The sequence below is a fragment of the Chlorocebus sabaeus genome, chromosome 15 (assembly GCF_047675955.1).
Source record: "Chlorocebus sabaeus isolate Y175 chromosome 15, mChlSab1.0.hap1, whole genome shotgun sequence".
Lineage (NCBI taxonomy): Eukaryota > Metazoa > Chordata > Mammalia > Primates > Cercopithecidae > Chlorocebus > Chlorocebus sabaeus.
In genome coordinates, this window is record NC_132918.1 from 25002578 (window position 1) to 25020149 (window position 17572).

A 17572-nucleotide genomic window follows, 5' to 3' on the forward strand; every position below is an offset into this window, starting at 1 on the left:
TATATTTTTTCCATCTGTATTTTCATCTCAGCATACTACTACTGTAATGCACATCAGTAATTCATTCCTTTTACTTTAAATTGCGTGTATTGCTTACATTTTATATGAGGATAAGTTACAAGTTATTAAGTACATGCTTAATATATTATTAAGTGGGTGCTTAATTTAGGATGTTATGTAAGTGCTGTCTGCCACTCTGCATTGTACTTACTAAAAAAAAGAATGTATGTAATTTCATGAGAATTATTGGTGGTTTATTATAGTTATATATTTTACATTTTAAATATATATTATTTTCTCTTTTTAGATGGCAAGAAAGAAATTTAGTGGATTAGAAATCTCTCTGATTGTCCTCTTTGTCATAGTTACTATAATAGCTATTGCCCTAATTGTTGTTTTAGCAACTAAGACACCTGCTGTTGAAGGTAAGTAGTGCATTAAAAACATGTCTACATTATCGTGAAGTTAGGAGGAAGTTACTCCACAATAGTTATAGGTTTTAAAAAATAATCTGTGTAAGATGAAACACTCATAAAAAAATCCAGGGTCAGTTACACAACTACTCCACCTTTTTCTATTCATTATATTCAAGTTATTTCAATGACGAGCTATTGTAATTAAGGAATCCATGTTCTTTGACATTAATTGCCTTCCCTAGCTACTTGACAAAGAGCAAAGAGGCAATGGGATCAAATCGTTAATGTAAGGTGGAATAATAGCTTACTGGCGTGAGCATCATCTCATTAGTGGAAAAACCTGGGTTTTTGCTCCAGCCTTCTCACACTAGCAAAGGAAATGAGGATTTGAGCATATATTCTTTGTTCTGGCTAGATTTTATTTTAAGGAGAGAGAGGTTGTATGAAAAAGGCAGGTAGAGGAAAGTTGAAAAAAGACTTGGATAGTTTAATTATCTTTTTCCGAATATTTTAATTCCAATTTAGAGTTGGTACATATGGAACGCTGAATCTCTTCATTATTCTCTCTTGAGCAAACCAGCCTTGTAAAAGATGTTACACATTATCTTCTAGACTATAGTTAGCATTTCTTATTCCTGGTAGTCTTTTGTTTTGCCTACTTCCAGAAACTGAGAGCTTACTCTATTATGAAGCAATAGATTTTAATGATATCTCATTGCTGGAATGTTATTTATATGGAGTTGGTATCTACCATTCTTTGCTATTCCAGCTTTCTCTACTCTACCTATCAAATTATTCCCTTGAAAGTATGTACTTTCACCTATTTTCCTCTTCTCTAATTTCTTCTCACCTTCTCTTTATGCTTTTCGTAAATCATATTGCTCCATCTTGTTTCTTAAGCTATAAAATACAAGTTGTAAATACAGTATGAATGTATATTTTGTTACCTTTTGAATCTACACCAAGTTGTTTTGTAAATATATTTTGTATTTCTGAAGAAAAAGTCGATAGGATTCTACACTGTCAATTTTAAAAGTATGATTGGATCTTTTCCTTTTGATGACTAGTGCTTGAATTTGTGGGTCTTTTTTAAATGCAAAATTTATTTTAAAATTTTCATTTTATATGAATACATGTATTATTTCAAAAAGTACTTGTTACTTGAAAAATCTGAGAAAATTAATTTAATGTCATGTTTTATTTTATTGAGTTTTTTCCTCCCCCAGAAATTAGTGATTCTACTACAACTCCAACTATTACTACTACGACTACAAATCCTTCTGATTCAGGAAAATGTCCAAATGTGTTAAATGATCCTGTCAATGTGAGAATAAACTGCATTCCAGAACAATTCCCAACAGAGGTCTGCAACAAAAGTCTTTACTATTTTTAATGAATATATAAATTATTATATTAAGATAATTGTTCAATGTAGGATCAATCTTATTTAATAAAGAGCTAGACATAAATTAGGCTGCATTTATCTTTTTATCATAGCTCTCTATTAAAAATGATAGATAATAGAAGTTACTGAGTTTGCTTTCCTTTATCTCTGCTCAATTTAAACTAGCAAGTTAATATTCATCCATATTTAACAAATTATCATTAATTTTATAAATCTTCATGAAATTCTATCATCTCAAATCTACTTATTGAAGAAAGTATACCTTTGATAATATAGAACGTTTAAGAGATGATATGTATGTTCCAATAGAGTATTTGTAATGATAGCATTAAGAAGTATCTATGGAACATAAAATGATACTCATTTTATGAAAATTATTATTTGTTTTTAATTTAGCAATTAGAAGTGAAGAAGAGAAAATGGAGAAAATTAACGGTAACCAATTGGATTCATGTAACCCACGTTCAATCTTCCTTTATTCCCACACAGATTTGTGTGGGAAATCTGTGTGGGAATAAAGGTCTATGTGTGTGGGTGTATAGGCACATATACATGTGTATCCTCGGGGAATTGGTTTCAGGACTTCTGAGGATATCGAAATCTGCAGATGTTCAAATATCTTATATAAAATGGCAATATTTGCATCTAACTTATGCACATTCTCCTGTATACTTTAAATCATCTGTAGAGTATTTATAAATCTAATACTATGTAAATGCTATGCAAATAATTGTTATACCGCAGTTTTTTGTTTACATTATTTTTATTACCATGTTGGCATTTTTTGTTCCTTGAAATATTTTTGATCCACAGTTTGCTGTATCCACAGATGCAGAGGACTGACTCTATGTACTGACATTTTGCAAATATTTGCATTTGCAAATATGATATGCAATTATAAATTTCACCTTCTCCACTCCACCTTACCACACACAAATTAACTGAATAAACTATAAAATTTATTTTGTTCCTATTCTATCTTCCCTACATCATAGTAAGCATATAATTTTCTAATTAATTTGCCACAAACAAATTTGAAAGAGATGAGATTTTCCTTAGAGTAATACTATGAATAGTAGGCCTTATAGCTTACCCACTGATAGAATAGCTAAATAACATAGTATTTACTGTGATACACTGAGGAAAGTGGCCAGATATTCTCTTTACTTAACCTTTTTAGGTGGAGCTTGCAGTGGGCCAAGATTGAGCCACTGCACTCCAGCCTGGGTGACAGAGCGAGACTCCATCTGAAAAGAAAGAGAGAGAGAGAGAGAAAGAAAGAGAGAAAGAAGGAAAGAAATGATTGAAGTTGAACATATAATTCTATGAGGAACAATATGGGTTTTGAAAGTCTTATAGGGAAACAACATTTGAAAGTGAATGGTTTATAGTTTTGTTGCCTACTATTAATCTTCACTGTCAACTTAAACTGTTAGATTGCTAGATTGCTGAAGAATGTTTTCAGTGTGAAATAAATTATATTTGTGAAGTAAACAAGTTAAACTTCAGCCAATATATTTATGCTTGTTATTTATAAAATGACAACTTACAGTTTTAAAAGTTTAACTTAGTATATCTCAAATGAATTTGAGTATTTTCTTGACATTTTTAACTAGGAAAGTGCAACCTAACAAAATGATTTTTTTTTTTTTTTTTTGAGACGGAGTCTGGCTCTGTCGCCCAGGCTGGAGTGCAGTGGCCGGATCTCAGCTCACTGCAAGCTCCGCCTCCCGGGTTTACGCCATTCTCCTGCCTCAGCCTCCTGAGTAGCTGGGACTACAGGCGCTGCCACCACACCCGGCTAGTTTTTTTTTTTTTTTTTTTTTTTTTTTTTTTTTGTATTTTTTAGTAGAGACGGGGTTTCACCGTGTTAGCCAGGATGGTCTCGATCTCCTGACCTTGTGATCCGCCCGTCTCGGCCTCCCAAAGTGCTGGGATTACAGGCTTGAGCCACCGCGCCCGGCCATGATTTTAAAGAGATTATTATTTAAGTGGTACCTTATTCATAAAGTTCTGGACTTATATGGAAGCTTAGAGTGTTTTTCAAGGCTAAATTAATACTCCAAAGTCACTTTGCTAGTTTATAGGCAAAACTGGAATTAGAATAGTAGTATGTAAAGTTCAATGTCAGCTCATGTTTCACGAACTCAGTAGTCACTGTTTTTTAATGAGCATGTCATAATTTTCTCTAAGTGGATGAATTTTCAAGGTTGTATTTTTCTATTATACAAAATGGATTTAAAAAGTTAATAATAAAGGAATGGAAAATGAAATCTACCTGAAATTAGAAAATGGGCCTAGATATTTGCCTTTTTCTGCTTTAGGAGATGTTGCAATTTTCAAATACAACTTTTATTCAATCTTTGTCACTCAGGGTTTTTTTTTGTTGTTGTTGCTTTTGTTGTTATTTATAGTTGTATATCTTTAATAATACTTTTCATTAAATACCTTAAATATTCTTTAAAATACTTCAAATGTTAATTTTCCACCATCTTAAGTGATCCACTAAATAAATAATTTTCATCTTAAATATATACACTTACTCTTTTAAATATGAGAAGCATTCCATCTGACTACATATTATTTGTTCCAAATGTAGTGATAGAGATTGAAGTTGGTTAAAGTAATGATTTTCAAAAAATGTCCTTAATTAAAAAAAAGATTTATCTTGAATTTTCATATACACGAGGATAGATCATGATTGTTAAATATTTGAAAATTGGTTATATTAAACTTACTGTATAAATTATTGTATACTAGAAATGGCATGTTTATTGTATATTAGAAAGGGCATGTTTACTTAGTGCACAATGATGAGAAAATATAGAATAATCAAATGATTACCTAGGAAACAGCCATAATTCCATGCAAAGTGCATTAGCTCAGGTTGCCATAACAAAATTCCACAGAATGGTTAGCTTAAACAATAGCAATTATTTTCTCACAATCTTGGAGGCTAGATGTCCAAGATCAAGGTGTCATCATCAAGGCTGGTTTCTAGTGAGGCCTCTCTTTCTCGCTTGTAGACAGCTGCCTTCTCATTTTGTCCTCACAATGAGTATTTCCTCTTTATGAAGAGAGAGAGATCTCTGTTGTCTTTTCCTTCTCTTAAAAGGACACCAGTCCTAATGAATTAGGGTCCCACCCTTATATTTTTATTTAAACTTCATTAATCCCTGAAAGGACCTATCTCCAAATACCTTCACATTGGGGGTTAGAGCTTCAACATATGAATTTTGGGGGCATAATACAGTGAATATACATATCTATGTATTGTATACACATATGTTACTACATATAACATTATTACATTTAATATATATAATCACATAATTGTATATCATATATGATGAAATATGTTACAATATGATAAATTTATTATACTTTCATTTGCTAGAGTTTAACTGTGTCAAATGAAGCCAAAAGGAAAATAATTAGATAAGAAACTAAAAATAATGAGACCTGAAAAATAGGAAGAACAACTAAACATGTAAATAACAAGTATCAAAATCTTCACAAGATAAACTGAAATTACCAATATTTTTAAAGCAGCAACAGGGATATATGTTTTTAATTAATATATTGATGTGTATATGTAGTAGGTTAAATAATGTTTTTCAAAAATTCATATCTACTTGGAGTCGTTGGATATGACCTTATCTGGAAATACAGTTTTCCAGAAGCAATTAGTTAAGATGTAGTCGTGGTGAATTAAGTTGGGCCCTGGGCTGAATGACTAATGTCCTTATAAGAGGAAGGAACCACACACAGAAACAGACAGGGAAGAAAGCCATGTGAAATGGAAGCAGAAATTGGAAAAATACACCTATAAACCAAGGAACGCGAAGGATTGCCAGGAGCTACTAGGAGCTAGAGAGAGACAAGAGAGAATTATTTTGTGAAGCCTTTGGAGGTAGCATGGTTGCGCTGACACCTTGAGTTAGGACTTACAGCCTCCAGTACAGTAAGAGTAAATTTTTGTTGCTTTAAGCCACCTTTTCCAAGATTTTATGAAAGACATAGGAAAATAATATGGTATATTTTCAGGAAATGAATGTAAGCTTATTTTACTCTATATTTTTTAATTATTTAAATTGTGATTATAGTGTGCTTATTTCTTTCATTTTATTTTTTAATCTTAACATCTTTATGTGTTTATATATGTATTTATGTAAATGTATTTAGACTTTTATATACAAATCTTTCGTAGAGACTGCTGTAAATAATATTTTTTTGTACAATTGTCTCTTTGTATTGCTAGGAATATTTCTTCAGGTTAGATAACCGGAGATAAAATTGCCTGATCAAAAGTTGCACACACTTTAGGCTCTGATAAGTAATTAGATCCAATTGTACCCCAGTTTACAATATATATGTGTGCAATATATAAATATATACCCAAACACACACATATATGTATATAAGGTGTTTAGAGAGATTTTATATATATAAATATATTATATATAATTATATATGATATAATTATATATGTATTTTTATTATACATAAAATAAAAATGTGTGTATTTTTATTTAATATAAATATATATTTTATATATAATATATACTTTAATATATAAATGAATATATAAAATCTGTATTTTATATATAATAAATATACATATATTCCATATACTTAGCTATTTAAATATTATATAAAATATATAAATATATAGTACATATACTATATATATTATATATGTGTGTGTGTCTGTATCTGATACCATTTTAATTTGAGGATGAAATAGCAGAAAGGTTAGTGCACACTTTCAGCTGATTAAAATGGAGGTTTTTAAGAACTTATTTTCATGGAAAGTAAGCAAAGGGGAAAATCCTACAATTTTTCGAATTATAAAAGTGTGTCACACTATTAAATTTACATAGTAAGACGACTTGTAATGATACTGCTGTTCATGCATAGCATCAATATTTAGCTAAACTATTTATATATAAACATTTATAATTTTTCTCTCACTTCACATAGTATTTCATATGGATAATAAAATTACTGAGAATTCAGTATTTTGCTTTATTAATTGAATGCAATTGCAGCAACTACTTGTGATACTGGCACATAAACTAGTTAAGATAGTTTAATTAAATATTGAACTAGTAAGTAGGTAGAATTAAATCCCTTACAGATTTTAAGTGGCTTTACATTCAGGGCCATATTTTCATCCTTCTAGTTTAAATTTCAGCTTGATAGATAATTAGTACAAAATAAATATTTCATTTCTTCCATATGAATACCATGACAACAGAATAAATTATAATCGTTTGGAGATAAGGTTCCTTTAAAATACGTGAGCTTACAAAAATTTGTATAGATACGTGATTTTAATAATCACATCTCAGGTCATAAATTACTGACAGGGTGTAATTAATTCAATTTATTAAATGTATTTCTTCCAGGTAAAAGAAACAAAAGAGCAAATGCTATTTTACCATATTATACATTTGAAAAAATTAGATTATTTAAAAATATTCATTTATTGGAAAAATAGAGACTGGGACATCTAATAATAGTACTAATGATATAATTCCTTTTAAAATATTTTATCAGGGAATTTGTGCACAGAGAGGCTGCTGCTGGAGGCCATGGAATGACTCTCTTATTCCTTGGTGCTTCTTCGTTGATAACCATGGTTATAATGTTCAGGAAACGACAACAACAAGTATTGGTAAGAAGTCCTTTACCGTGTTGATTCAATATGATATATTGTAAGTGAAGCAAAAACGTGCCTTAATTTTTTCTTTGGAAAAATACCTTAAATAGAATCAAATAAGAAATATGTTCCTGAGAATGTTCAAATTTCTTATTTTTGCATGATTGTAACAAATTTTAAAAGTACTCATTTGTGATAAATACAGTAACATAAATATATTTAATAATTGTTAACATTATAAATCAAGTCACTCATGGCAGCTTTTTTTATTCTTTAAGGATTTGAAGCCAAATTAAACAGGATACCTTCACCTACACTATTTGGAAATGACATCAACAGTGTTCTCCTCACAACTCAAAGTCAGACATCCAATCGTTTCCGGTTCAAGGTTCGGTTTTTAAGGTTTCCAAAGAAGATTTAATACTAAAAGACATTTGATGGGCCGGGCGCGGTGGCTCATGCCTGTAATCCCAGCACTTTGGGAAGCCGAGGCGGGCGGATCACGAGCTCAGGAGAACGAGCCCATCCTGGCTAACGCGGTGAAATCCTGTCTATTAAAAATACAAAAGATTAGCCGGGCGTGGTGGTGGGCGCCTGTAGTCCCAGCTACTCGGAAGGCTGAGGCAGGAGAATGGCAAGAATCCGGGAGGTGGCGCTTGCAGTGAGACATTTGATGAACACACCTTTCATCCTACAAATATATTTTCTCTCTTGAGAAATATTTATTCCAAGGCGAAGGATTAATTAAACTGCACTTCTCTCAGATTGTTTACGCAAATATAACATACAAATAATAATAGTGTGCTCTGTACTTATTTTTGAAGGATTTAAATAATATCATTCATGCAAAATATTTAGCTCAGTGCCTTGAAGAAAATAAGCATTCTCAGGAAACATTTAAAATTTATTATTTAAACTACAGGCTATGATAGAATATTAATCTAAAATTTAATTTGAGAAAAGTGTTAGTGTTGTATACATGCAACATAATACTTTCTTTCATTGATTATAAATTTTCTTCATGATTTTAAAAAGTACGATTCTTCTTTTTTTTTAAGAATGTAGTTTACTAGTATAAATATTTTGGATTTGGAAGTAAAAACAGCACCAAATTATTTGTACATCACCTTTTTAGCAATAATTTCACGGAAACCAAATTTTTGTTTTTCTCAGTGATTCAATTTTATTTCAGTACTTCTTTTTAGTTTCTCTAAAAATTTTTAAACAAAATTTCTTATCTTTATGGATAAGATAAGTTTCTTATCTTTATATAGTTATATAAGGACCCAAACATTGAAAAGCATTGAGAATGATTAACTTCAGAAAGGTCTAGTATTTAGTGTCTTGATTTACTAGTATACAGTGATTGATTACTAGCATTCAGTAATCAATATTTGGTAATAATGTCATTTTTATATCAGTCAGTAAAAATCTGTACTTAATTTTATACACAATACTTCATAACCAGCTACATCTATGTATTTCTTTAATATTTATACACTTTGTGCATAGCCACTCAAAAATGTTAAAATTAAGGTTCTGAATAGATTAATACTCTTCTATGAAACTAATCACCACGTTATTTTTTGTTCAGAACTTGCATTTAATAGTTCAGAAATGGAATATTAAATAAAAGTCTAGAATCAAGTAATGTTAACTTGCTTAAATCTTTCCAGATTACTGATCCAAATAATAGAAGATATGAAGTTCCTCATCAGTACGTAAAAGAGTTTACTGGACCCACAGTTTCTGATACACTGTATGATGTGAAGGTTACCGAAAACCCATTTAGCATCCAAGTTATTAGGAAAAGCAATGATAAAATTTTGTAAGTATATTATTTTACAATTATATGAGTTTATTCTGTTATTATAGAATTGGAAAGTCTTAATTTCAAGACATTTTTGGTAGAAATAAATTTCCTCCCAAAAGAGGGTAAGTGGATAGGTTTATAAAGATTACAGTGATAAAAGAGTTTGGTTTCTTGTGGATGAAAGATGCTGGAGCATAAATCAGAATCTACAAATAAAGGTTGAACAAAGATGAAGGTGGAGAGCTTCACTAATGCAACTCTAGTCTTGCATATATTTGTGCATACATAGAATAGCTCTTGTGTCTTTCCCCCTATATTTATCATATTGTGTTACCAATTTGTAGAATCAGACAGTTACTATTCAAAGATGAAAGAGGAGTTAGTTCCCATATTAATATTAAAATAGTTTATATATATGTAGAATCCAATATAGATTGAACACCTTCATTATGATTGTATGAGGTGTGTAGGTGCAAGAGACTTAGTAATTTCCTATGAATGGTTTCAAGATAATTGCCCTTGTATCCCCAAGAATTGCTAATAAAGCAATTGTCAAGATTAAATCTCAGCAATTACTCTTACTAAATGTATTTTAGTACTTTGTTAATGACTTTGTGTTAAATCATAAAAATATTAAATACCATGTGAAATAAGCCAGACACAGAAAGACAAATACTATACGATCTTCCTTATAAGTGAAATCTAAAACATGTTGAAATCACAGAAGCGGAAAGTAGAATTATAGTTTCCAGAGGCTGGGAGTGGAGGGGAATGGGGAGATGTTGATCAAATGATTAGACAGAAACAACATGTTTTTGAGACCAATCAACATGGTGACTATAGCTAATAATAAAATAATAATTTAATGTATATTGCAAAAGTACTAACAGACTACTATAAATTCTAAATGTTTGCAGTAAAAAGTATGTAGGGTGATGGATACGTTAATTAGTTTTATCATCAAATCATGTGTATCAAAACATCACATTGTATCCCATTAATACAGACTCCCTCAGTATCCATGGAGACTGCTTTCAGGACAACCCCCGCTCCCCCACTGAGTATACCAAAATCCATGGATGCTCAAATTCCTTGTATAAAATTGTGTAGTATTTGTATATAACCTACGCACATCCTCTTGTATACTTAAATCATTTCTAAATTACTTATGAAAATGAATGCAATGCATATTATATGTAAAGAATTGTTATACTAAATAGTTTAGTGAAGAATGATAATAAAAATATGTCTGTATGTATTTAGTATAGATACACCATTCTTTTTTTTTCCCCCCCTCAAATAGTTTCCATCCCTGGTTGATTGAATCTATGAATTCAGAACTCACAGATATGGAGGGCTGACTGTATATACAATGACTAATTGTCAATAAAAATAAAAGCATACAAATCTTAAACGTCATTTAGCATTTCTTGTAGTACCTATTTCATCTGCATAAAACATAAAACTTTTTTAGGGGAAAAATGCTTTCAAACTTAATTTTTAAGGGTGGAAGCCAGTAAAATACTGTATTTTAAAATCTAGTACCCAGAGCAAGCAGAATTGGGTTTGAAACTTGGCTCTCCTGCCAACCAGTTTGTGGTCCCTAAAAACATCAATTAATTATCCCAGTTTGTGTCATCTGTGAAATGTGATTGATAATGGTAGTTATGCTTTAAACTTGTGATGAAAAGTAAAGGAAGAAATGGGTGTGAAAAATATTGGCAAAAATTGTGTCGATGCAGTGAACAAATTTTTTTTATGGGGTAATTTGTGTGTTTCTAAGAAGTGACCAAAGCTAACCACAGGTGTGTTTAAAATGAAATATTCTGGATAATGTTAACATAAACCTGTATCTGGTAGAACTATATATATATTTATTTCTTTATTTCTTTATTTATATATGATTAATATATGATTATTTCTTAATTTTTTTATGGTGATTATTTCTTTATTTCTTTTATATGATTATTTCTTTATTTCTTTTACGGTGCAGGTTTGACACCAGCATTGGTCCCTTAGTGTACTCTGACCAGTACTTACAGATCTCAACCCGTCTTCCAAGTGATTACATTTATGGTATTGGGGAACAGGTTCATAAGAGATTTCGTCATGATTTATCCTGGAAAACATGGCCAATTTTTACTCGAGATCAACTTCCTGGTGATGTAAGAAACTGTTTTTCTTGTTATAAATATAATCATTATAGTGCAGCAGATGATAATCTTAGCATATTTGAAAACATCGTTTATTTTAACTGATCAACTAAACTATTTGAATGTCACTGATATCAATACAAAAGCTTGTTGTTGTATTGTTTAGCTTGAGAGTGACAATTAATAGGTTTTAAATGGACTCAGTGACTAACAGATTTTGTGAAGTTTTTCACGGGATTTCCAGTTTATAAATGGTTTATTTTGACTTTCATGATCATATTTTATTATTCCTTTTCAAATCACCCTTGTACTTATACCCATCAATGGTTAGCCATTGCACTAGAATAATTCTGTTTTACATGTCTTCATACAATATAATGTCTGCCTAGCTACCAGATACTATCTCGTGCATCTCTGTCCTTCTTATTGTTCTATAATATATGATCATTTTCCATAACTTCAAATCTTTGCACAGTTTGTTTCTTTTCTGATAAGTACAGAAACCTGATGTTCTTCATCACTAATATTATATCATTCAGCTCTCAACCGAAATTTGATCTTGTAAGAACTTCTCCCAAACTCTCCAATAAGGACTTAGTCTTTATCTTTATACTTGACTTAGTATAATAATCATATTAGTGTGTTACTCCTGTATATGTTTGTTTCTATGTTTTTTGCTCAAAAATGTGAGATTTTTGAGAGCAAACATCATACCTTTAAAAAATATTTTTGATTCATGATTGACTTTGGTCAAATGTTTGTCAGTTATTTCTTTTTAATTGGCAATGCTGTTTCTATATCAAAAATAAACCAGTGATTAGTTGTTTTAAAGAGTTTCATTTGGTACAGAATTTCTAATGAATTTTACTAATTTCTGTTTACAGCAGAGTGAGATTAATTAATTAACACCAGAGACAGAATGTCAGAGCTAATTTCCATACATTCTTTCCTTTAAAAATCCATATCCACTTAGTCAGGAAGTCTTTTTCCTTTCACCATATCAGTGTATTTCCAGTTTGTCTCTATCATGTAAGCTCCTCATCAGCTCTCAAGAAACAGACTACTAAATTTTTATGAGGGTACATATCATTTTGGAAGCTCCTGCAGTACCTTGGGCGTACATGAGGCCTAATTGATAAACATGCCATTACCTTATCATGACTAAGTTATTATTTTAATTTTTTATTTTATTTATTTATTTTTGAGATGGAGTCTAGCTCTGTCACCTAGGCTGGAATGCAGTGACATGATTTGGACTCACTGCAACCTCTGCCTCTTGGGTTCAAGCGATTCTCCCGCCTGAGCCTCCCAAGTAGCTGGGATTACAGGTGCATGTCACCGCGCCCAGCTAATTTTTCGTATTTTTACTAGAGGCAACATTTCACCAGTTAGCCGGGAAGGTCTTTATCTCCTGACCTCGTGATCCTCCCACTTGGGCATACGCTATTAAAACTAATGTAATTATAATAAAACAGGACAGTTAAGTAATATATTAATAGTATATGTTATATATTTTATACATTACTATATTAATAATGTTAAAAAGTTTGAAGTTTTGTTTTACCTATAATATTTCATTGGTATGTATAGTGAAGACAATTAGTATAGAAACATGGGAAATAAATTATAGTAACAAATTAATTCATGAAGAGCGTATAAAATATATAATCTTTTTGTTTTAAATATATTTGAAAATTTTATTTTCACATTCTTGCCTTATAGAATAATAATAATTTATATGGCCATCAAACATTCTTTATGTGTATTGAAGATACATCTGGAAAGTCATTTGGTGTTTTCTTAATGAATAGCAATGCAATGGGTAAGAATAATTTATTTGATAATATATTTATAGATTTCACTTGAAATGTTTTAAATGCTCTCTTTATTTCAATCATGCATATTGTATGTCAGAGCAAACTCTATTATAGTTAATATTAACGTATGAAACTGTTATAAGTAGATTTTGAAATTAAAGAGAAAATCAATTTTTGCATGCCAGTGAATCTATTATGGGGAAAGTATGCTATGTTGTGGCATTCAGGAACTTTATTTTCCTTTCAGAGGAGTACCAAAACACATCCATGCCAATGGGTATTTTCATTCCCTCAATCTCATTTGTCTAGATAAGTAAACATACCACTACAAATGAAAATAAAAAAGATGTCCATGAAAATAGAAGAGTAAATTTTTTAGTTCATCATAATTCATATAATGTAGTATTTCAGTTTTTAATATTATGAGTATAATATCTTTAATAGGTGAATTGATGATAATAAAAAATTGAAGAAATTAATCACATTTCAGCAAGATCAGTTTATTACATGGTTATCCAGTCAGTTACTATGTCTTATATTTAGAAAAGTTAAATTAAAACTTTTGACACTTTGTCCTTTAGAAGTTAATATGTGATAATATGACCTTTCAGAGAATCTTCAATTTAAATGACTAATTAAAAACGCAGTTTTAGAGAAACATCTTTTGGTGTCAGAGAATTAATCCTTTGCAACTAACCCTTTGCAACGCAATATCCAGGGGGAGCTTTTGCCACCATCTGTGAAAGAAAATAGCTGGGACATTTTATTATAAGCCTCAGACATGTTGGCGTTTTACTTTTTCCCTATGTTATTTCTGCATTCAATATTTCATTATTTCTTAATTATTTCAAAATATTGTAAAATAATGTCGTTAATACAAATTAATTTAAATGGAATTTGCAATTCATTCCTATAAGCCCTTTCACGATTTACATATAAGTTTCACAATTTTATTTTGTAGAGATTTTTATCCAGCCTACTCCAATAGTAACATATAGAGTTACTGGTGGCATTCTGGATTTTTACATCTTTCTAGGAGATACACCGGAACAAGTAGTTCAACAGTATCAACAGGTGTGTTTCAGGTCTATTTTATACATTTTTTCTGCATACTTTTATTTCATCTAATATGACCACATATTTAGATGACTTTATTTTACATATTAGGGGCCTCTTAGCTAAATGTTTTTGAAAATCTTAACATATTCAAGATGCAGCTGGGTGATTTTTGCTTTTCCCAATGAACTCTATATGTACTCAAGTTTCTATGTTTCTGAATTCAAAATTTCTTACTTCTAGGCAGCTGAGTTCAAGAATTGGATTTCATTGAGATTTTGAATATTAAATATTTACTTATTCATGACTTTATATTATGGAGTAAAGCAAAAGGAACGATCTTATTTAACACTGAGAATAGGCAATAAATGTAGAGGTCATATATCCTTTTGGTCAAAATCCTAGAGGTAACTGAGTTGTGGGAAAACCGATGAATTTAGAAATTCCTATTTCTGTAGTGGCCCAAGCAAGTTCAGTGCAAGAGAATATCAGTGTCACATTACAACGGATGATATAATTTTGCACATGGAAATTTGGATGTAACTGGTGTTATTTTTTTCCACTAAAAACTGAGTATTAGGTTATATGTGATGCATAATCATACTTGACATAAAAATTTTTCTTTGGTTTAGACATATATATATATATGTATAGGATCCATGATTTCTAGGTAACAATCAAGAAATTACTCATGTTGGGTTATTGTTTTCTATTCAAATGAAATAATAATAAATTCATAGTAGGTAAACTCCAGGAAAATTGACTCCTATCCTGGGGCCTTCAGAGGGTTGAGTTTGAAACCTAGTCTGAAACTGTACATCTCAAGTTACTATCTAAGCAACTCTTATTTATATATTAAGTAGCATCTTATATACCGGAGCTCAGTATGGGCTTTAGAGAGCTGGGGAATCCAGGACCTACACTGAAGATGATTCTAAAACTTGCACGTAATTTCTCTCTTCTAACTGTTGATATATATGATTCCTGTTGTTATAATGGAAAAGAAAATTATTTTCATTGGTATAAGATTTAAAGATTATGCCTATTTTAAAAATCTTATTTTCTTGATATACCTTTTGACATAAAATTCCCATTTGCAAAAATGATCTCAAAGGATGATTACTATAAAAAAACTTTTAAAATTAGGATCCAAAAATCTGAAATGAGAGTAGCTAGGGTTTTTTGCTGTTTAATCATTTACAATGTGTAATCATTCCCAAATTTGTTTATAAATGTAAAATTTAGAAAAGAAACACACAACATTTACAGTCTCTCTAATGTAAAATCATAATTACGGTTCTAGGCTGGTCTACATATAGACTTTGTGTGTGGTTATCACATGAACAAGAGGGAGAAACACTACTCTTTGACATTTCAACTGTCAAACATCAGTTGGCATAGCTATCTCCCACATGTTCAGTAAAGTCGGCAGAATGTCAAACTATTTCAAAAAAAGTATTGTTACATATATGCTGATTCTTCACATATATATGAGAAGAAATTTATGTCAGCATATATGTTGATTCTTCACACATATATAAGAAGAAATTTCAATCACATGTCTAAATCCTTAATTTTATGGGACATATGGTGTTTAGGAATATGGTATAAAAATACTAGTTCTTGAAAGCTTTATTTGATATAAGGTTTATCTGATACCAAGTTTGAAATAGGTTTAGTATTTCATTTGAATAGAAAACAATAACCCAACATGAGTAATTTCTTGATTGTTACCTAGAAATCATGGATCCTATACATATATGTGTGTGTGTGTGTGTATATATATATGCCTAAACCAAAGAAAAATTTTTATGTCAAGTATGATTATGCATCATATATAACCTAACGCTCAGTTTTTAGTGGAAAAAAATAACACCAGTTACATCCAAATTTCCATGTGCAAAATTATATCATCCATTGTAGTGTGACACTGATATTCCCGTGCACTGAACTTGCTTGGGCCACTACAGAAATAGGAAGAGATGGCAATCCATTTGCCTCCAGGAGGAAGAAATGAAGCTGAGGCACTGCATGTCAATAAGAAAGCGTCTATGCAATAACTGGGTGGGAGGACTGCAGAACATATATTTTATTAACATTTTTGCAAACCAGGAGATAGATAAGTGCCAAAACGTAGGGAAACAGAAATTCTGTACTTTCAAACATTTTTTTCTGTTTTTCTTATATGGTGACTTGTAATAGAAAATAGGATGGTGGTGGAAAATTTTCCCTTTTATCATCATTTATTTGTTGTTTTTATTGTATTCTCTTATTTAACTTTCTGCAATACATGAAACATGTCTCGGCAAATGCTCCTTTTTGGTATGCTGCACTTTCTAATTTTTAAGCACAAACTAAAACATGAAGTATAAGACTTTAACTTGTTAAAAATTTCATAACACATTCAAATAGAATAGGAAATTGTTTAGAATCCAGGTAACACTAATTGTTTGTTTAAATTATATAAACTTAAATGAATATTAGAGATACAAGAAAATAAAAGGCACATTAACCTTGGTTATTAATGCTAACTATATTTTTTTTCTACTCAAACTAATTATATTCTCATTTACTTTAAGCTTGTTGGACTACCAGCAATGCCAGCATATTGGAGTCTTGGATTCCAACTAAGTCGCTGGAATTATAAATCACTAGATGTAGTGAAAGAAGTGGTAAGGAGAAACCGAGAAGCTGGCATACCATTTGTAAGTAGAATGAAGGGTTCGTGGGAGTATATAACTTGAGTTAAATATTGTCACATAATAATAGCTATAGGAAATTGTCATTAATATCTACTATATACATTATATAATATAATTACAAAGCTACCTTTTAACTGTAAAGTATATTTTATCTCATATGTAATGCCCTTGCTTCCTGAAAGTACAAATATATGCTTTTGAAGAACCGATTGTTAGTTATACTAGAACAGAATACATATTCCACTGTAAACAAAACCATTTTTAGTTTTAAAAATAAACCTTAATTTTGGAATCTATATATTTTCAAAAAATGCTGAAATGTATAACTTTTTGATTTTTGTGCATAGAAATCTACGTATATAAAAACAATGCATATCTAGTCATTATCACTGAAAAATATGAATAATCACTTAATGGTTTTGTACTTAATAATTAGAAAAACCAGTTTTACAAACAATACAATTGCTTCTTTAGTGAAATGAAAACGATGGATGTTCATTTATTTTTTAAAGATTATGTTTATAATACACATTCGTTGGAGTTAA

General features: G+C 30.4%; 1 protein-coding gene across 1 annotated transcript in view; it reads left to right on the forward strand.

Moving 5' to 3' along the window:
* The first annotated feature begins 307 nt into the window (after nt 1-307).
* Nucleotides 308-17572, forward strand: part of SI (sucrase-isomaltase) — a 99012-nt gene continuing 81747 nt past the window's right edge. Inside the window, exons 1-9 of the mRNA XM_007972209.3 lie at nt 308-425; nt 1643-1779; nt 7384-7501; nt 7765-7874; nt 9163-9314; nt 11293-11464; nt 13175-13274; nt 14231-14343; nt 16905-17030. Of these exons, the coding sequence (XP_007970400.3) occupies nt 308-425; nt 1643-1779; nt 7384-7501; nt 7765-7874; nt 9163-9314; nt 11293-11464; nt 13175-13274; nt 14231-14343; nt 16905-17030 (1146 nt within the window). The remainder of the gene's footprint in view (nt 426-1642; nt 1780-7383; nt 7502-7764; nt 7875-9162; nt 9315-11292; nt 11465-13174; nt 13275-14230; nt 14344-16904; nt 17031-17572) is intronic.